General features: G+C 33.2%; 1 protein-coding gene across 1 annotated transcript in view; it reads right to left on the bottom strand.

Moving 5' to 3' along the window:
• Positions 1–842: 842 nt before the first annotated feature.
• The window catches only part of LOC123531120 (T-cell-specific guanine nucleotide triphosphate-binding protein 2-like), a 57,121-nt gene continuing 34,260 nt past the window's right edge, over positions 843–23,703 (bottom strand). The window contains exon 4 of the mRNA XM_053517758.1: positions 843–2,534. Coding sequence (XP_053373733.1) covers positions 1,272–2,534 — 1,263 coding nt within the window. The 3' untranslated portion in view covers positions 843–1,271. The remainder of the gene's footprint in view (positions 2,535–23,703) is intronic.

The raw sequence follows: 23,703 nt of genomic DNA, 5'->3' as shown, positions 1-23,703 counted from the left end.
GCCATATCTGCTTAATCTCTGAAACATAGACATGCGCGTCCATCATTTCAATGCGTCGGATTTATGATCTGAAGGTGTCTCATAGTCATAGGTAAACATATTATCTTTACAAACAGGCAATTATAATTATAGACCGATAATTCAATGTTACGGTCACGGTAGATTCTCAGTTATCCTGGCTCCAGATTAGGTTAATATTTCGTACTTGATCTTAAAATTAAAGCTGTTAAAATTTTAAATCAAAACAATGCTTATGTCGTAACTATAATAATGAAATAATAATTCCTTGCTATTACATGTATATATATCTACAACCGGATGCGATGAAGGTGCCGCGAGTTTTATCTCCCGCTCGTCGACCTCTATAACTAACATTCAAGTACGAGACTCTTGAATGATATATGGATGCTTTACACCTGGCATGCTTACGAAGAAGAAAACTTTTTTTGGAATTAAGAGTACTTTCTTTATCTTACCAAATTACAAACAATGCTCTTAAAGACTCGCCGAGTTGGGTTATAAACTGAAATGCAAACACACATGGTATTTAACTCTCATTTTGCCCGTACCAAAGTTGCTTACACTGTAAAATAATCTACATGATCAGGGTAAGACACAACAGATATCAGTGATTATGTTGCACATGATTTAAATTAGATTTGCTTTGATAGAACATCGGCAGTAGTAAATAATCCAACATTGTTTGAAGGTACGAAGTGAAATATGTTGTTAGGCGGTGACGTGGCTCTGTTGAGTTACCGCAAAACAGGTACCCTAAAGCCATCCGCACTTTTTAATGACAGAATATTTTGCGTACCATATTCTTCAAATAATAAAAGAAATAAAATAAAACGAATTCATTTCTTTTAAGCAATATTTTATTATACTACGCATTCTAGAAAGAAGAATTCTTCAATTGGTACTTAGAATATTTAATCGAATAATTTAAAATGAATATGCTTGACACAATTATACTCATGTTATTGAAGTTAATAATCATACGGTAATATACGGTTTGATTAGATATACCAAAATGCGTAAAACAAATTTACGTTCATGAAAAAAAAACCAAAAAAAAAAACCCACAAAGGTAGTTTATATTTTTGTGTGTAATAGGTCCTGCTGGTGCGAACATTCGCTCATCTGTATATATCGTTCATGATGTACATTTGCACCCGGAACCCTTTATTGTGTGTAAACAAATGCAGCTGATGCGAATAATTTAGCTTTATTCTTGCCATTTGTTTTAAATATTGTCATTACTACAGTAGTCAAGCTAGATCTTCCCCGATGTCCTCGGTAACGTTCATGGTATTTCTAGCAAAGACATTGTTCATTTCCGCAATAATACTCAATGCGTCATTTATCATGGTGTCTAAGAGCTTCTTTAAACAGTACACCTGGACCCTATAAGACATTCCGGCGGCAATCAGACAGCCCACGAGCGGAAGTGCAATTTTTAGAACATTTTCAGCGACGCTTGATATTCCAAGACTTCCGAAAAAAGCAAGAAGTCCTTTAACAGTGTAAGAAATAAGTTGGCTTTGTAAATTAAGTTTCTGTTGCAACTTGCTAACTGTAATATTCAATGCTGTAGCATTTTCTTCAACAGAAGATTTATCAAGTCGTAGCTGCTTGCGATAAAACAGAGCTTCTTCCAGCAGTACGGCAATATCCACGCTACATCCTACACCTGGTATTGGAACTGCAGCAGCTGCAGCAGAGGCAACGGAAACGATGTATATTCTTTTCTTTAGATACCTCTCTTTGGCTTTAATTATTCTTTCGGTAAGAAAGGTTGACGACAATGTTAAAGCTTCCCGTTTGATGTCAGGAGCATCTCGAATGAGGCGTTCTGACAATTGTCTGAAGTCAAACTCATTTACATCAAAGTTACTGATAATGAATACTTCCGGGTTTGTAAATCCTTCGTTTTGCAACTGGGCCATACAGTCTGAACGTACTGTCTGCAAGACTTGATCCCTTGAATGAGTTCTTGGATGTGATTTCTTATTGTCCGATATGTCCAAGTCAATTTTAGTTCTGATAAAATAAAAGTGTTTTCCTGCCTGCCTTATTTGTTGAGCCAGCCACATATCGTTCTCTGTAAATCGGCTTGCTGCAAATACCAGAAAGAAATCGTATCTTCTAAAACGTATTTTCTCAAGATAGCTGTCTCTGGTAAAATTTGGAGTTCCTACCCCCGGCAAATCCCACAATAGTAAGCTTTCGTTTTCCGGATGTGGATAACCTGTAGGATAGGCAGTTGTTTCAACGACTCCAACTGGAGCAGCCCCCTCATCATCAGCTGTCATACCACGTAAGGCATTTATGTAGCTTGATTTTCCAACACCACTGTTTCCAGTGATAGCAATATTGAGAGGAACTGACTTCCATTCATTCAGGTTCCCCTTTACCCTCTCTAATACACCTGGTATGCCATGTTTCTTGTAAGCCTCGTCCAATTCTTGTACTATTTTATCAGAAATGCTTGAAGTGTTCCTTCCAGATTGATCACGCCCTGATGATGCCATCTATTATACATTTAAATAACAATATTTCAGTAGAATATTCTAACTCAGCTAGTTCATTACATTAAGTTTGATTTACTCTCACTGGCACGATACAAGTTTTGATCTAATAACACAAGACAATACGTATACCCATTATAATCGTAAAGTTGATCCCATCGTGATGATATCATGGTGAAAAATATCCTTCAAATTGTCACCTTGGTTTAAAGATTATTGTGATCAAGTAATTCATCATTGATTTGATCAATATCATCCCATCTTTTGAGTTTTTGATTTTCATTTATTCATATGACGAGAAATCCATTCCGTTTACAAATGATAATTATCATTTTAAAATTATTATTTTTCAACTGTATTTCATCAATTTCTTAAGTTGTTCATTTTTTTAAAAAAAAAACATCAAAGGGATTTGGATGAGTGTGGTGACCGCAGTAGGCATGGAGTTGGGGTCCTGGTAGGGGTACAAGCACACAAGCCTGAATTTGGCTATATCTGGACAAATGTACCATACGGGTCCCATATGTGACCCATAATGCAAGTATTTGCCAACAACGGACCCATACAGAACCCATATATAATGTCTCTTCGATGTGGGACCTATGCCAATCCCGTTTGCAAATCTCATGTGGATCCCATATGGGAAACAACAAGTGGCCCATATGGGTCCCATATATTTTGTTGGCTGGGTGTTCTACATTAAAGTTGTTTATCTTTTGTTAAGCCGTGATCTCTATTATTGTGGAACTCAAGTGTTTACTTTAAGTTATTATCTTAAATGAAGTTGTTGATTCTGCCTACGGAATATCTTCGATAAGATGAAGAATATATAACTTGTACAGAATATGAACATTAGATGGAAATATTTTAGATATTTCCCCTATGCCACCCGCAGTAATTTAGGCACTTGATACGCTATAGATGTAACGAATTCAGATATTTTTTAAATTATGAACATCACTTCAATTAAACTTAGTTAAACATGCAAAGTATCTTCTTTTTTTGATTTGATTTACAATTTTAAATACCGTGTGATACTCTGTGTGATGTATTTGTCCGAGTGTTTACTAATTATATATCATTAATGACTGAAGGAAAAAAACACTACATATTACACACTTGATAGTTACAATAACGGTTACAATTATAGGATAGAAACGTAGTAATCAGTATCAATCCTTACCTGAACCGTACTTTAAAGTAGTAATCCGTATCAATCTGTACCAATCCATACGGCTGCAGTACGGATCGATACGGATTACCACGTTTCTATCCGTGGCTAAACGTAGCTCTTCGCGCCGTATATGTGACTGGAGTATTAAGAAGAATGCATCAAAAGTTCAAATTTAGGAAAATCCCATTTCCCCAAACAATTATTATAATATAGACGTATGGCTAAACAAATGTAGTAAGAGAAATAGTATTATCATAGGATATAAAAATATCTGAAAAATATATTTCAATAGTTTTTCATATATTGAGAGAGATGTTCGAGTAAATGCTCTGTTTCAGTCGTAAATTTACTTTGAACACCATGTAGTTTTTCTGTTTTAAAGCACTGTCAATAAAACAAAAAGAAGTGTTAGTCGAACTTACCTTTTTTTCCCTATCACAACCATGTAAGGCACTTATCAACCAGACTCCTTTTTTACTACACTTAAAGATGGTTTATCTTATGGAGGTCAAGTAATTGCGCCTAGTTGCCCAACCAAGATAAAGTAAATGTCATAGCATAATCATAAATTTGATGAATATATATATAGCCAAAGGAATTATATAAAGATAAGACCTGCAGTGTTACATATTTAGATTAATTTATAGACTAATTCAGCTTTATAATTATTATTTTCTCCCTTTGTCTATATTGGTTGTGCAAATAAGATAGGCAGGAAAGAAATGTTTTCACAGGTTAGAAACAATTATTCAACTTACATTTTGGTCCAAATTGTTGAAAACTCTCGACATTAATCAAATGAAAATGTAAATGTTATTGAACTAAACAGAAATACTCAGCTTTTAACAATGTTTATTCCAGGGAGTTAATTTAAAAAATAACAAAAATAACCAAAACATGTATATTTGTATTTTGTAAGGTTCTTATACTATGCAATACATGTATGTCTTTTTGCTCCGAAAATAAAACTCTGATAGAATACACGAAATAGGTAATATAATTTTGCTTAAAGACCTACCACGACCTAATGACTTACTTTTTTCACCCACAAAAGATAATAGGTAAGGGTAGATTTCTCGGAAGCACAGAGCACCAAAACACATAGCCCCAGTACCACGCATTTGATAGTAGGCCCATAACAGATAGAAGCTGTAATAGAAAAATATTTCAGATGGGTTGCTTCAAACATCCAAAAAGTACATATTAATTTATGCTAAAAAAGATGGAGGGGAAGGAAATGGTAAGGGGTAAAATGGGGCCGGGATGGGACCCGAAGGGGAAAGTTGAACAAGAAAGAATGTACAAGGGAATGCCATGTTCTTTAATAACAGTCACACTCATGTAACAAAGACAAACATACAGCCACAATCAACTGAATAAAATAGAAAAACGAACAAGCAACAAATAAGAAAACAGTAGGGCACCGTTATAGACTCAAAAGCATGCGAACGCACCCAGAAAGACTTAATGAAAATCATTTGTATAATACAGGTAATATACAGCTATACTACAAGTTTTCAGGTCAATCCCTTTTCACCAGTGTTTAGATTACAGATGTATAACAGTCTTACACTATAAAATCAAAATGTAATTGAAATGTAACTAATTAGACTGATTTATATACATATTACTTCATGAATTCAATACAATGTTAAGACATTAAACACCTTGTCTTGGCCTAATATATTATGTCACTGTCAATTTGAAACTAAAATCTTGTATACATCATATTGTTCATGCACATCATGTATAATTACCATCATGGAAATACAATAGCATACAGTTATTTTGTGGTGCCTCTTTAAACATGATTGACCACCTTTACATGCCAACCATAACCTACTTACCTATTTTCCCCCTGCTGAACTTTATAAACATCATTCTGATAATACAGATATAATACAGCCACATCACAAGATGACTCGTGGATAATTTAGGTCCTTCCTTTAAGTTAATTAATATGTTTTCAAATTTTTATCTGCAAACTTGTGTTTTTTTTTGTCAAAAACATAAATAAATGATGAATCTTAATGTCGTTTAAACTTAACTTGATAAATCAAGTACTCTGCTTACGGCTATATATTATTCATCAAACATCTATAGACATTAGATACATTGTCATACATTGTCTTGGTTTAATGTATATCACTGTCAGTTTGTAAATAGTTACTAATATTGTTTTATTTAATATTTTTGGTGCAAATCATGCGTTATTATCATCATGGAAAACAATATACAATGTACAGTTATTCTGTGTCGGGTCTTTAAAAAATGACTATGCGTATCTTTATCTACATATATGTATGTGCAACATCAAAATTATTTTGACTATTAACATGAACAATTGCACACATAACCATTTATTTGTTTTAAACTTATTTTATATTTAAATATTTTCACAACGTTATTACAAATAATTAGAGGACCATTTATTTAGAGAGCTGGAGACAGCTAGACATCTGTTTTTAACTTAAGGTATTAGGTCACTAATAGTAATGTTTACAAAATGGCCTTTGCTTAGTATATTCTGAAAGGTAACCGTGTTTTGCACTATTTTGCAAATTTTAAACAACTTTTACCGTGCCGTTTTTTATAAATTTTGAATAACTTGTGGTATCTCCTCAAGCTCAAGTAGAGACAAATTTCAAAGTGATAGTCAGTATCCAAAACGTTTGCAGAGAACTCATTTTACCATTAATTTCAATAGAAGAAACCTCAAACTATTGGTAAACAATTTTAAAACACAAAGTAAAAATGTCAGTATCATTTCTCCTATGGTGCCTCAAGTAAACGAATTTAATGGGACAGAATTCATACTTCAGCATTGAAAAAATAAGGTCGGATGATGTGTTTCTGTTTTGAATTTTGCTTACTCAATTCAAAAATAACCTTAGGGAAGATGTAAAACCTATCTAGATTTCTTCCACAATATATAATCTAAGAGTGAAAGCAAAATAGAGAACTTTCACCGCGCGTAACTCAATATTTTTAGAGATGTGTAACTCTACCCCTTCTGTTTCAGTCGTAAATTTACTTTGAACACCAAGAAATCGCTTATAAGATTCATCTTTTTCCATTTTTGTACAAAAAATCAATAATAAGTCTTGAAAGAAGTAAAAACTTACTAGTGAAAATAGAAAATAAGGAAAAATAATTTGGTCCCAGCAGGGCTTGAACCTACGCACTCCTAAGTAGGTTTATGGTAGGAATTGAATATTCAAAAAGGAGGTTCTTTATTAGTGATCTAATACCTTAATGTTATCCCGTTTATCTCAACACTTCAATAACCAGGTCATGCTTCTAGAAAATGACGCATATCATCTGATAAACAGTAAGACACATGAATATATTGTCATGTGTAAGTTGGAAAACTGTTTTCACCATCAATGTAAGATGAATATATAGATTTAATGATACGATTATGTACTTCTTTGATAACAGAAATTAAATATCACATGTACACTGATTTCATCCCAATGTCAGTCAACATGTCCAAATATGTTCTGAAAGCGCACGAAGATAACCATTCACTTCATGCGTGATAGTTTATAAATGTATAAGCTATTTATAATTTGGTCAAAGTTTGCATGAGGCTTTAAAGTAGGACGAATTTACTAAAGTAGGTTCTAACGTAGAATGTTTTATTTTGAAGGTACATAAGCACATATTAAATAAACTGCGTATTTTCTTTTGATATTGAAGCTGATGCATAAATCTATATAAAGATGTGACACAGAACAAGTGTGATCTTTTGTATTTCCATGATGGCAAATAAACATGATCTGCATAACACAAAAGAGAAAAATACAAATATCTAACTAAAAACTGAAAGTCACATATATTAGACCACAGGAGCCTGAAATTCTATCCAAAAGCCATGAAAAGTCTGTATATGAAAAAAGACCCCCCTTCTATATAATAAAAAAACACCAGGAATGAAACTCATTGATTTCGTGTTAGTTAATACGGTGAAGCGGTCAGTAAGCACAGTCCCGCATATATTTTAGTTGCCTTTAGATAATTACGACACCCGAGAACACTCGCACTGCTTGCTTTGATTTTTTTTTTGTTTTCTCGTGGTGGGTGGGGTGTGAATGCGTTTCATTCCTGGTGTTTTTTTTTTATTATATAAAAGGGGGTCTTTTTTCATATACAGACTTTTCATGGCTTTTGGATAGAATTTCAGGCTCCTGTGATTAGACTAATGTTTTATTTCTAAACCTTTTATTAAATGAGTGTAGCAGTATGCATAAAGTATTAGTCCACGCTACCATAAACAAAACATTTTAAATGATGCTTTAATCCTAACCCTATTAATAGAATTTAAATGAGCGTGGAAACAGTTTTGTTATTTATTACAGACATATATAAATTCTGTCAAAATACGGTTTGTATTTCACAAGTAATTATGAAGGACAGAAAAAAAAATCTATTTGTTTGTTAGTTTGTTTTGGGTTTAACGCCGTTCAGTTATGACCGACAGTTAACCTAACCAGTTTCCTGGATTCTGAACCAGCACAAGCCTGTTCTCCGCAAGCAACCGCCAACCTCCCCACATGAATCAGAGGTGGAGGACTAATGATTTCAGACACAATATCGTTTATCAAATAGTCACGGAGATTATACGCCCCGTTCGAGGATCGACCTCACGACCCCGCTGTCAGGATTTGATGGTGGCCGGTGCGAGGCGTTACCAACAGTTAGGGAGGTAGTGTGCACCGCCTGACTATGGCTAATCTTTACCTTGGAAACTAGCACTTAAATGCTTCCCTGTGTATTTTCCTGTGTGTATCTTTTTTGTAGTTTTTCTGTATAATTTTCACTGTATATACATTATATACTTAAGCATGGTGACGTACTATTTACACCTTGATCAAACACACACCACAAACATTCTGTCTACAAGTATAACTAAATTTGCACCTCTTTTCGTCAAACTTTATCACATGTACGCAGGTATATATGATATACAAAATATCGCAAGTATTTCAATACTTATGCTCGGCCAGCACAAGCTTTAACCAACAACCATTCGAAACCAAACAATTAATCTGCAAAACTCAGAGCAAAATATATATTCGAACAATACACCACCAAACTGCAGAAAATCAATTTATACACCTCTAAAATTCAAAAGAACCCATCAACACACAAATTCAAACAACCAACCAAATCATAGACTTCAAATTCACAAAAGAACCAACAATTCCAACCGTCAACAACCAAGTATCAACTTCAAAACAAAACCACAATTAAACAACCAAACAACCAAAATATTCGCCGAGCAAATCAACAATTATGTACAATAAAATGTACGCCACCAATCTCCAACAAATAAATCAAGAAACAAATCTTTCCTTCAAAAATCGAGCCACCAATTGACTATAAACAACGTTAAAAATACTGCATGTATAACATGCGTCTTTCTCTCGCTAAAGCGCGACCAAATCTGATAAACTCTCATAAAACTGTGTAAAATTCCATGTACCTGTCAACACCTAATTATTTTGCCCACTCTTTCTCTCTATACTGTAGGGAATATTTTATCAACTAGGTTTAACAAGCCGTACAATATAGCTTATAGATAAACTTGCTTTAAGCTGCTGTTTAAGCTAGCGTACAGTATAAATTTACAACTTATGGTTTAACGCCGTTTTGCAACAGGCAGCTACGAATTATTCTGATAGCCCCCTACTCAAGAAAACACTCAACTGTTTTCCAAATACAAAGAATAATTCGACACAAACCCCTCAGGTATCTAGTCTACTCAGGTAATCTGCACAGACGTTGTCTGTTCCTTTGACAGCCTCGATTCGGAACTTGTAGTTCTGCAAAAACAAGGCCCATCTCATAATTCGACCGCATTCAACTTTACATTTTTGAATATAGGTCAAGGGTGCGTGATCAGTTTGCAGTTCAAACTGTTGTCCATACAAGTACTTGTGGAATTTCTTAATTCCAAACACCATAGCTAGGCATTCCCTCTCTATTACTGAGTAGTTCTTCTCCCGTTTCAAAAGCTTCCTGCTTGCATATGCAATAGGAAACAATCCGTGATCAAACCTTTGTAGAAGGGCTGCTCCAACCCCAGTATCCGAAGCATCACACTGCAAGACAAACAGTTTGGAGAAGTCTGGCAAACGTAATATCGGCACACGAGTCAGTAATTGCTTCAGTGTCCTGAAGGCTGTTTCATGGTCTGACCTCCAGACTATTTTGTTTGGTTGACCTTTCTTCGTTAGGTCTGTCAAAGGGGCGGCGATCTCTGCGAAGGACCCGATGAATTTCCTATAGTATCCCGCCAAACCAAGGAATGATCTAAGTTGCTTCTTAGTTTCTGGTCTCTCAGCACTACGTATCTTGTCCAACTTATCGTCCTCCATTTGCATCATGCCGTCACCTACAACGTGGCCGGTAAACGAAATACTACCAAATCCAATCATACATTTTGATGGCTTTACTGTCAGTCTTGCTTCCCGTATCCTGGTGAATACATTTCTCAACACCATTACGTGTCTCTCCCAGGTTATAGTGTGTCCAAGGACATCGTCCACATAATTATCTGCATCTTTGATGCCAGCCAACAACTTTCTCATCATTCGATTGAATGTTGCCCCAGAATTTACCATTCCGAACGGCATTTTTCTGAACTGGTAACTGCCTTCTGGAGTAGAGAATGCAGTCAAATGCTTCGACTTTTCTTCTATTGGTATCTGCCAATAACCTTTGGTCAGGTCAATCTTTGTGAAGTAGTTGTCTTCTCTCAACTTCGCCATAATATCTTCTACATTACCCATAGGTTCCGTGTCGAACCTCTTGAAAGAATTAATGCGTCTGAAGTCTATACAAAAGCGGTTTGTACTATCTGTCTTCTTCACAAGAACAACCGGGGAGTTGTAATCTGAATTTGCAGGTTCTATGATTCCAGCTTCTAACATATTCTTAACTTCGTCTTCAACGTTTTTTCTCTGTACGTCTCTGTACCACTGGTGTTTACTAAGTTCAGTAGACTCTCATCGTCAACTACACCAGTTTCACTTTCAATCTCTGCTTCTATAACTGCTACACTTGCACATACCTTATCTTCTCTCTCCTCATATTTCTTCAAAAGGTTTATGTGGTAAACACCTACTCTGTCACCTATCTTCACTTTATAATCAAATTTGTTTACAACTTCAGCTACTTCAAATGGACCCTTCCACTGCAACATGAGTTTGTTGTGAGATGTAGGCAGGAGGACTGAAACTTTGTCTCCTTGCTCGAGACTTCGTGCTCTTGGCTTTTTATCATAATGATGTTTGTATTCTACTTGTGCATTGCTGAGACTCTCTCTTGCAATTCTGCACGTTTCTTCTAGTCTGTTTCGTAGATCTAGCACGTATTCATACGTGTTCCTGGTTTCTGGAACTTTTGCTTTCTGTCCAAAGTTCCTTCAGTGCCTGCATTGGACCTCTCACTGTTCTACCATATAACAATTCAAATGGGGAAAATCCTGTACTGGCTTGTGGGACTTCCCTGTATGCGAATAGTACAGCAGATATATATCGATCCCAGTCTTTGGGTCTCTCTTGGCACATTTTCTTTAGCATACTTTTGAAAAATTCCATTCATTCTCTCACAAAGGCCATTACATTTCGGATTGTAAGGTGTCGAAAACAACTGTTTAAGGGACACGAGCCTGCATACTTCTTCCATAAGTTGCGATGTAAATTGACTACCTCTGTCACTTAAGATTTCAGAAGGAAAACCTACTCTAGAGAATATGTCTAGCAATGCTTCTGCAACATTTTCTGTCTCTATTCTTGGCAAAGCAACTGCTTCAGGGTAACGTGTAGCATAATCAACTACTGTCAAGATGTAACGGTTTCCTTTTTCTGAAACAGGCGAAATTGGCCCAATCAAATCAACAGTAACCCGTTGAAATGGAGCATCGATGATTGGCATCTCACCAAGAGGTACCTTCTGAACTTTACCCTTCGGTACTGTTTTCTGGCAAATATCGCATGAACAACAAAACCGTGTGACGTCGCTTGATATTCCTGGCCAATGAAAGCTTGACTGTATTCTGTCCACAGTCTTGCGAACTGAAAGATGTCCATCCACTATAGATTCATGTGCTAAAGACATAATACGCTTCTGGTATATCTTCGGGACCACTATCTGCTTGGTTTCTACTTTCTTATCGCCCTTCACTGTCTCAAAGATCCTGTACAATACGTCTTTGCTTATCTCGTATCTGTACTTATTGCCACCTTTTGTCGACTTTATCTATTTCTCTTCGGCGTATCTCCATAGCCTGTTCAATGACTTATCCTCTGACTGTGCTTTCTTAAGCAACTCAACTGTTATTTCATCTTCTTTAATTACAGGTACCTTAACTGGCTTCATAGGCTTCTTCTCTTTCTCTGCTTGTGCCCTTGTGACTACAGCAGCTACATTTGTGTCCGTTGCGTCTATTTTACTGGCATCACGACCAATCCATTTTTCATCTGGTTTATCTAGCACGCCACTAATGTTGCCTAATACCAAATCACAAATTACCGTTTCTAAAACCATGACCTCTATTTCACCACTGAAGTATGGTGTGTCAATGTTAATTTTTGCCATAGGGACTAATCTTGCACGTCCGTCAATTGCTATCATTACGCAGTTTTTCTTCAACATTTGATCTTCTGTAACAAACTTCTTTCTAACAACTGCTAACTCACACTCTGTGTCTCTAAGTACTTTAACTTCTTGGTCTCCGACATAACCCTGCTTCAAGTCTAACTGCCTTTCACCTTCTAATGTTTCAATAGTACAGCTACTAGTAACTACTGGAACTGAATTTCAGTTAGCAAGTTTGAGCTTCCCCTTTTCTATGCAACCTTCGTATGAGCTTTGCGGAGGAAGTGACATGCACATGCCCGATATTTTCTCATTACCTGGTCTACCATTACGCTTATTTTCTGTCGGCCCCATACGCCAATTCTTTGGTGACGGATCACGCCTATCGCGGTAACTACCACCATTTTGCCCTCTGTACATCATCCCAGCTGCACCATATCGTTTTCTGTTTTGATCACGGCAATCTTTCGCAATGTGACCATCTCTGTTGCAAATAAAACATGTGACTTTCTTATGCACTGCCTTATCATAGGACGGGGGCTTTGGGCTTGGCGACTGAACTGGGTGTGGTGTGAATTTATTGGGGTTATTATTAGATTTGGGATTCTTACTGTACGTAATCGTACCACCATGAGCTTCTATGTACTGCTCTGCCAGAGTAATGACGTCATTGCGGCTTTTAGGTTTCCTTTCTTTAAGGAAAAGCGCTAAGTCTGGTGAACAGGTTCTAGTAAACTGCTCTCTAATAATTAAGTCTTTCAACTTGTCGTAAGTATCTGTGGCCTCCGCCATTTCCGTCCATCTGCTGAAGTATCTATCAAGACGAGCCATGAATTGAAATACCGTCTCCCCTTGCTCTGGTTTACCTTCTCTAAATTTAGCCCGAAAACCTTCTTCCGTAAGCTGGTATCTTTTAAGAACGGCTGTTTTTAATGCCTGATAGTCTGACGCTTGTTCCGGGGCATACTAGTGTACACTTCAAGACCCTTCCCGGTTAACAAAGAACTCAAGCTTATGGCCCAAGTATCTTCTTTCCACTCTTGGCTACGTGCAAATCTTTCAAACCGTTCAAGATAAGCATCCATGTCGTCTTTATTCTCTTCAAATTTTGGAAGCTTTGGCCTAAGACCTCTGCTATGCGGTGCCTCAACAGAAGGCTTGATATCGGCTGACGCCCCTGCTTCTATTTTCAGTCGCATAAGTTCAATTTCTTGCTCTCTGAGTTTGAGCTCTATATGCTTCTGCTTCTCGGCCTCATCTGCCATGTACTTGCATTGTTCAAGCTCGAATAAACGTTTCTTTTCCTCAGTTTCAGCATCTATGCGCCGACGTTCCTGGTCGCGCCGTTCCCTACGTTCGTCCCTCTCAATACACTCGGCTTCTTTCTTCTGCACGTATTCAAGTAAGGCATCTTCCGTTAAGCCTAATCTCTCGCCCAACGAAACCCATTTATCATAATCCATCATTAAAATTTCAGTATTTAACTAATACTGTTCAATTGAAAAACTCTATGTTGAACGCCGTTTGAATACTTTTTGAGTACTTCAAAACACCGTTTAATAACACAATATTTTAACACGCATTCAAACAATATTTTGCTAGTTATTTGCCAATGTGGTAAAGATCCCGGACGAGCCCCCAGTTTGTCAGGATTTGATGGTGGCCGGTGCGAGGCGTTACCAACAATTAGGGAGGTAGTGTGCACCGCCTGACTATAACTAATCTTTACCTTGGAAACTAGCACTTAAATGCTTCTCTGTGTATTTTCCTGTGTGTATCTTTTTTGTAGTTTTTCTGTATATTTTTCACTGTATATACATTATATACTTAAGCATGGTGACGTACTATTTACACTTTGATCAGACACACACCACAAAAGTATATCTAAATTTGCACCGCTTTTCGTCAAACTTTATCACATGTACGCAGGTATATATGATATACAAAATATTGCAAGTATTTCAATACTTATGCTCGGCCAGCACAAGCTTTAACCAACAACCATTCGAAACCAAACAATTAATCTGCAAAACACAGAGCAAAATATATATTCGAACAATACACCACCAAACTGCAGAAAATCAATTATACACCTCTAAAACTCAAAAGAACCCATCAACACACAAATTCAAACAACCAACCAAATCATAGACTTCAAATTCACAAAAGAACCAACAATTCCAACCGTCAACAACCAAGTATCAACTTCAAAACAAAACCACAATTAAACAACCAAACAACCAAAATATTCGCCGAGCAAATCAACAATTATGTACAATAAAATGTACGCCACCAATCTCCAACAAATAAATCAAGAAACAAATCTTTCCTTCAAAAATCGAGCCACCAATTGACTCTAAACAACGTTAAAAATACTGCATGTATAACATGCGTCTTTCTCTCGCTAAAGCGCGACCAAATCTGATAAACTCTCATAAAACTGTGTAAAATTCCATGTACCTGTCAACACCTAATTATTTTGCCCACTCTTTCTCTCTATACTGTAGGGAATATTTTATCAACTAGGTTTAACAAGCCGTACAATATAGCGTATAGATAAACTTGTTTTAAGCTGCTGTTTAAGCTAGCGTACAGTATAAATTTACAACTTATGGTTTAACGCCGTTTGCAACAGGCAGCTACGAATTATTCTGACACCCGCGATCCGTAGACCGACGCTCTACCTACTGAGCTTAGCGGGCGGACTAACAAATCCGTATTTTACCTTTTGCATGTTGCCGGACTGCTTTCATTTATTATGCATGACCTTACATAGTTCTATAAATAGCGCACATAAAAACGTCTAAGTTCTGTTGTAACACCGATTAACATTGAATATTTCGTTCGATAACAAAACATCAAACAAAAAGGCGAAGATATATAATAAAAAAGTCATTATAATAGTAACTAGAGCTGGGACTTTGTATTCGGCTCTCGTGTACTGTTGCTCTTGCGCTCCTCATCAGATCCGGTCTAGCAAAATCCACGGGTCAAATAAAGCATCCCAGATCGAGTCAAACTTATAATAATCCTATTAAAGTACTGCATTTTTGTGTAATGATGTATGTTATCAATTATATCGAGTTGTAATAATTCAAGGAAAATTGCCACACCATGCGATTGTTTCATGCAAAAGAATGCAGGAATTATATCAAAGTACAAAATGCCTGAATGTAAAAACTGTCAAGCATGGTCTCACTTTAGTTCACTGGTGTCATTATGTGCCAGTCTTAAATATAAGTTGCAGACATCGTTCTACAATGTGTAAGAAAGGATTTCGAATGTTTTGGAAAAAAACACGAGTCATGTTAAGAACTATGCATTAATAAGATTTGAACAAATTTAGACATGAAATATTTCATTTATGCTAAACAGAAACACCGTTATTCAAATGATTTTTAAATGTCAACGCTTCTTCCGGGGAAACTGGATATCACGAAGATTTCGCTGACGTCACTGTTCACTGAAACTTTTTGAATAAAAATGAATTTTAGAATAATATTGCAGACGAAGTAAATGTCTAAGACAGGAGCGAAGAAATTTGAACTCTGAAAATGTTCCGTCATATGAACAATTATGAAAATTTGACACTGTTCTAGACGAACATTAAGTGAGCTTGAACAGTCTTGAAATGTCTATGCGTTCGATAACCAGATACCTTGGTTCTAAGCGTCGGATGTTCAGTTATCTTATTTGCACTTTCATAATATGTGCTATTCGATCAGAGTAGTATAAGAAATGAGGTTTCCGGCACACAAATTCCACTCGCTCCACTCGTTCCACTCGTTCCATTTGTTTGCCGAAAACCTCATTTCTTATACTACTAAAAAATATTTTTAAATTTTTTAAAAATTTTTACCCCTCAACCTAAACCAACCAGTGCTAGCAAACTCAGTAAAACCACAGGTTTTAACAAATTATTGTGGAAACCTGTGGTTTGATAAACACAAATTCCTGGGAACAAGATCCACTTACACAATTAAAAAACCACAGGTTTTGAACACAGCGAAAATAAAAAGTTTAAATACATATGATATAGATGAGTTTACAGAATAAAATATACTGTTTGAAAGAAAGAAGATTTACTGATAATATAAATCCTCGTTATGTTACAGCAAAAAACGAGAGAACAATGATACTGGCTACCTGTTTATCTTGTGGAAGAATGAAATCAAAGATTGTTAAAAGTACAGGAGGTAATTTAGATATTCATAAAGCAGTGTTACCTTTATTACCTAAGAAAGGTTTAACACTCCCAGGATATAACTATTGTGGGCCAGGAAATCCTTTAGATAATGGACCTCCTGTTAATGAACTGACGCAGTATGTACGGACCATGACTTTTGCTACGACAGCGGTGTAAAAAAAGGGTATATGTGACAAGCAAATGCTTTCCAACTTAAATAACACTAAATCAAAAACATTTGGAGAAAAGATTGCAAAACATTTAGTTGTAAAACCTGCAATTAAAACGAAATACAAACTTGGTCTCGGACAAAAACGAAAGTCAAAAAACGGAAAAAGGGGGTAGAGTATTTACTAGAAAAGACCCCCGAAATAACATGGAGCGATGAATTAGCAGAAGAATTACATAAACCAATTAAACGAAAATTTATGAAACGAAGAGTGATATTTAATGATATTGATGATACTTGGTCTGCTGATTTAGTTGATATGCAAGCTTTTTCAAAATATAATAAAGGTGTAAAGTACTTGTTAACCGTAATTGATATACTCAGCAAATATGCTTGGGTTATTTTATTAAAGAATAAAACTGGAGAATCTGTTACTGAAGCATTTGAAAAAATAATTTCTGAAGGCAGAACACCTACAAATTTATGGGTAGATGAAGGAAAAGAATTTTATAATAAAAAGTTTGAATCATTTTTTAATAAAAATAAGATTAACATGTATAATACATTTAATGAAGGAAAAGCTGTAGTAATTGAAAGATTTAATAGAAGTTTAAAAAGAATAATGTGGAAATATTTTACAGCAAATAATACTTACACTTATTTAGACAATTTACAGGAAATGGTTGATAAATATAACAAAACGAAACATTCTAGTATAAAAATGACACCAACTAAAGCCAGCAAAATCTTAAATAAAGGTACTATTTACTTTAATTTATATGGTAATTTAAAGATACCAAAGAGTAAACCGAAGTTTAAAATTGGTGATCGAGTTCGCTTAAGCAAACTTAAACGACATTTTGAAAAAGGAGATACACCAAACTGGACAGAGGAAATATTCATAATTTATGGAATTAATAACACAATTCCCAGAACATACACTATTAAAGATTTGAATAATGAAATAAGACAGGGTTCATTTTATGAGCAAGAACTATTACCTACTAAACAACCGGTTTTTAGAATAAAAAAAGTTATCAGACGAGACTATAAGAAAAAACAAGCTTTAGTAAAATGGAAAGGTTATAGTGAAAAATTTAATAGTTTGATTCCGTTTAGTGAATTGGAAGAAATTTAATTTAAAAAATATATTATGTAAATGAGTAATAAAAATCTAATTTCTAATGAAGACAAAGTCTTCGGAAACCACGGGTTTCCTAAAATAGAAACAATAGATCAATTAATTATTCACTTGGCTAAACTAGCTGCTGCTTACAGAAAAAGTTATAAATTTTGCGGAAGAGTAAATACAGGATTACAAATTACAGCAGGTATTTTTGGTTGCTCAGCTGCATTAGCACTTGTTCCAGCTATTCCTATATTTGTAGCAGTTGCTGGCGCTGTTCCATTAGTAGTTACTATATTTATTAATAGACTAAAAGTTAGAGACAAAAAAAAACTATTTTAAAATTACATCATCACAAAATAAAACAACTAATAACAAAAGCACGGATTGCAGCTTTAGCTGTTCATAACCCTAATGATCTTGGAAAAGTAAATAAAGAAGATTCAAATAAAGTTATTCAAGATATTTTTACAATACTGTTAGAAATGCAGAAAGAAAAAAAACTGTTCAATGCCTCTTGAAACGTATATGAAGGAATTTAATCTTAACGGATATAAAAATAAAGAAGAAGAGTTGTATTAAATTTAGATTGCTGAATTTATTTTTACGTGTGTTTTTAAAGATTTTTTCCTATAAGTATATTATATAAATGGTTAATAGAAAAGTAGACAGAATGATTATGCCAAAATTATCCAGTACTTTAGGAGAAATAACAAACCCAGATAAAGATTCATATAAAAATGTTCTTAAAAGAAGAAATGTTATTAACTCCAAACTTGATAAAATAGTTAGGGAAGAATATAAAAAACATGTGATTGATAAATTAAAAAAATGTTATAGATCCATATCTTTTTCAGAAAAACTATATAAACGGGAATGTGGTTGTTTGATGCAGGAAGAAAATAGTAAAAACTGTGGTTGTCCAATTTCAAACAACAACCGAAACAAACGCCAAAAAGTTATTGCAGCGGAAGGTTCTACCGGAACTGAAAAAATATATAAAAGCATTTATGCAACATCTAAAGATCTTGATATTAATTCTGGGCTAATAAAAATATGTTGTGAAGGAAAAAACAGAGTAAAAAGTGGAATATCAAAACTTAATGGAAAAAGATGTAAATTTAAATTCTCTTAATATTTTTGTTTTTACTTAACGATTTTTTTTCTCTAATTATAATACATAGATGACAATTAAAGAAATTAAGAAATCTACAAAACAGTATATGAAAAAATTTGAAATTAAAATTTTAGGTTCAGATCCAAAAATTCAATTATATTCGAATATAAAAGATATAGACAATACTCTTAAATCTGAACTTAAAATTTTAAAAGGGTTAAAGGTTAATATTGTTTTAAAATTTACTTTTGCGAAAATGAGTAAAACAGATACAATATATAAATCAGCTTATTTTCAAACTAACCCTTTAATTATTACTAATAAAAATGAAATAATAAACATTTTACATCAAGCCTTTGATGAAATAATAAATAGAATTGGAAATTGGATTTCTGAAGGAAGTGGCTGGGTAATAGAAACAGTTGATGCTCATTTTATAAATAGATATAAATATAATCCACTGGCTGCTTCTAGTTATTTAGAACTACCAAAATAATTACAGAATCCAAAGAAAGGATTGATAAATATAAAGAATGATGATAATGAATGTTTTCGATGGTGTCATTTGGCTTACACATTTCCTGTCGAAAAAAGCCCACAAAGAATTTCAAAATATAAAAAACATATAGAAAAACTTAATTACAAAGGAATAAAATTTCCTGTTACATTAAATCAAATACCTAAAATATAAACTTAGAATGATATTTCATTTAATATATTTGGTTATGAAGATAATAATGTTTATCCATTGTACATTTCAAAATATCAATATGAAGAACAATGTGACATGTTGTTAATCAATAAAGATAAGATAAACCATTATGTTTGGATAAAAGACTTTAATAGATTAATGTTTAACAAAACAAAACATAAAGATAAAAAAAAAACTTTTTTGTAGGTTTTGTTTACAATGTTTTTCCCAAGAAAGAATATTAGATGAATATATTCCAAATTGTTTAGCTATTAATGGTGCCCAAGGTGTAAAAATGCCAAAAGAAGGAAGTAAGGTTTATTTCAAAAATTATCACAAACAATTAGCAGTACCGTTTGTAATTTATGCTGATTTTGAATCAATCAACCTAAAAGTTTCAACAACTCTTCCAAATCCAGAATCTTCATTTACTGAAGCATATCAAAAACATATAGATTGTGGTTTGGTTATAAAGTTGTTTGTTGTTATGATAACAGTTATACTAAACCAACTCAAATTTACAGAGGAGGCCCTGATGATGTTTACAAGTTTATTGAGAAAATGCTTGAGGAAGAAGAATATTGTAAGGAAATATTTAAAGAACATTTCAATAAAGATTTAAGAATGACTAAAAAAGACGAAATTGAATTTAAAAAGCATAAATCTTGTCACATTTGTGGAAAAGAATATAAAGAAGATGAAATTAAAGTAAGAGACCATTGCCATATAACAGGAAAATTTAGAGGAAGTGCTCACCAAGACTGTAATATTAATTTTAGATTAACTCACAAAATTCCTATCATATTTCATAATTTAAAAGGTTATGATGGACATTTTATTTTGCAACAAATAGGAAAACTTAAAAAAGAAGTTAATGTTATTCCTAACAATATGGAAAAATATATGGCATTTATGATTGAGGATTTAGTTTTTATTGATAGTTTTCAATTTATGTCTCAATCATTAGACAATTTAGCAAAAAATATTCCAGAATTCAAATATCTTCCGAAAGAATTTCCTGAAAATTTAGTTAAACTATTAAAAACAAAAGGAACCTATCCATATGATTACATGGAATCATTTGAAAGATTTAAAGAAAAAAAGTTACCTCCTAAAAAAGAGTTTTATTCGATTTTAAACTCTACTGATATTACCGATGAAGAATATGAACATGGTAAAGAAGTCTGGAAAAAATTTAAAATTAAAACAATGGGAGAATATCATGATCTATATTTAAAAACTGACGTTTTACTTTTAGCTGATGTTTTAGAAAATTTTAGAAAAGTATGTCTTGAATATTATAAAGTTGACCCTTGCCATTATTTTAGTAGTCCTGTATTAGCTTGGGTTGCAATGTTAAAAATGATTAAGGTTGATTTGGATTTAATAACTGATATTGATATGTATCTTTTTATTGAAAAAAGATTAAGAGGTGGAATAAGCTATATAGCTAACCGCTACAGTAAAGCAAACAATAAATATATGAAAGATTTTAACCCTAAGGAGGAGTCAAAGTATATTACATATCTAGATGCTAACAATCTTTATGGTTGGGCTATGTGTCAACCTTTACCCTCTGGACATTTTAAATTTATTTCCGAAAAACACTATAAGAAATTAATTGCAAAAGGTAAAACTAACTTTATATTTGAATGTGATCTTGAATATCCAAAAGAATTACATGCTGAACATAATGATTATCCTTTAGCTCCTGAAAAAATAACTATACCAGAAGAATGGCTTTCTGGTTATAGTAAAAATATAAAGCTATCTTTTGAAATAGGAAAAAGTAATGTAAAAAAATTAATTCCAACTTTAATGAAGAAAAAGAATTATGTACTTCATTTTAAAAATCTTGAACTTTATACACAATTAGGATTAAAAGTAACAAAAATACACAGAATATGAACTTTTGACGAAAGTCCTTTGTTAAAAATGTATATTGATTTTAATACTCCAAAAAGATCTAAAGCAAATAATTCTTTTGAAAAAGACTTTTTTTAAGTTAATGAACAACTCTGTATTCGGTAAGACGATGGAGAATTTACGCAAGAGGGTTAATATAAAGCTTACACATGATGAAAACCTTTTATTAAAATATATAGCAAAACCTTCTTTTGTTAGTTCTACAATGTTTAATAAGAATTTGTTTGGTATTCATAGAATAAAAGGAAGTTTATTATTAAATAGACCTTGTTATGTTGGAATGTGCATTTTAGATTTATCAAAATATTTAATGTATGATTTTCATTATTATTATATTAAGGAAAAGTATGGAAGTTCAACGAAGCTTTTATTCACTGACACTGATAGTTTGTGTTATGAAATTTAAACGAAAGATGCATATAAGGATTTTTATAAGGACAAAGATTTATTTGATAATAGTGATTATAATCCTTATTCCAGGTTTTATTTTGAAGATAATAAAAAGGTAATTGGAAAATTCAAATATGAAGCTGCTGGTATCCCAATTGTTGAATTCGTTGGACTAAGAAGTAAAATGTATTCATATTTATTAGAAAATTCATCTGAACTTGAAGCTCAGGTTAATATTAAAATGTAAAGGAATAAAAAACATGTTGTAAAGAAAACAATAGTACATGAAAATTATAAAGACACTTTGTTTAATTCAACCCGAAGTAATCACTCTTTTAAAGCTATTCGTTCTGATAAGCACAATATTTCTAGTTATGTTATTAATAAAACATCTTTTAAATTATCATGTTATGACGATAAAAGATATATTAAACCTAATGGTATTAATACATTAGCTTACGGACATAAAACCAAAAATTGTTAGGTTGTGTCCTAGAACCATAAATTGTTAGGCTATGTCCTAGAACCATAAATTGTTAATTGAATATTTTTAACGTTTAAACCATCTATAAAAATCACACCGTCTGTGCTAAATTGATCAGTATAATTAATTGAGATTGATTCATTTTTTCTGTTATTTTTTGCATTGTAACTTTGAATAATTTTATTTTCTTTGTTTTTTAATTCTAATTTAACTTCTCCTTTATTTATTTTAATTGCATCTATAAGAATAATTAAGATGCAATTTTGTCTAATTGTTACATTATAACCATTTTGAACTAAACCAGGACTAGCATTACTAACTTTCCATTGAAATAATCCACTATCGGTATCTTCTGTTGCAGATGTTAAAAACATAGGAGGTTTTCTTATCATTTGCCTTTCTATTTTACTTACTTTTTCATTTATATTATTGAATACTCCCATTATATAAAAAATTAAGTTTATTAATTAACTAGATAGAATCTGACATAACTTCCTGGTTTTATAGTATATTCAATGTAACCTTTGCTCGGCATTCCCGGATTGGGGTTAAAAAAAACGTCACTCCTTTGCTTAAATTGATTTCAATTTTTTTCTTAAAAACCATTGTTGTATTTATAACCTCAGTTGATATATTACTTGTTCCACTTGTGTGATCATCCCGCCAGTCAAAAATAAAATAAATATTTCTATTATTATAGAATTCAATGATAATATTTTTTTCGAAATCCTCGAGTTGTTGGATTTGAAATATATCCTCTTTTGTTTGAATAAAACTTTTATAATCTGTAATATTATTAGCTTGTATTCCAAATAATGCAAAAAAATCTCCGGTCTTTACCTTTTGTTGTAATTGTATGTCTTCAATATCATAAGTATGTCCAGAATAATTCTTTACATGTAGTTGTCTGTTATTGTAATATTCAAAAAGAAACACTTCGCGTCTTACTTTTTCTAGTTCTTCTTCTATTGCTTTATATTTATTTTCATGTTCAAGAATTACTTCAGCTAAATCATTAAGTCGTTTTGTTGTAGCAACTTCAGAAGCAGACAAATTGTCAACAGTATTTTTTGGTTGTGGCTAATCGTGTTTCTTGTTTTAAGAAAACATTTTTTACTTTTATAATTTCTTCTGCATTAGTGGTAATTGCTTTAGAATTAGCAGTAATTAATTCTCCTTGTTTAACTGATTTTTCAACTACAAAGTCCAGATTATTTTCAATTTCTTTAATTTTATCATTAAATTGGTTAATATCTTTTTGTAACAGACCTGCAAGTGTACTTAAGTCTGCGTACTTTATAC

Source organism: Mercenaria mercenaria, chromosome 11, assembly GCF_021730395.1.
Source record: "Mercenaria mercenaria strain notata chromosome 11, MADL_Memer_1, whole genome shotgun sequence".
Classification (NCBI taxonomy): domain Eukaryota; kingdom Metazoa; phylum Mollusca; class Bivalvia; order Venerida; family Veneridae; genus Mercenaria; species Mercenaria mercenaria.
The sequence above is the reverse complement of the archived record's forward strand: the minus strand, read 5'-3'. Positions and strand labels throughout refer to the sequence as shown.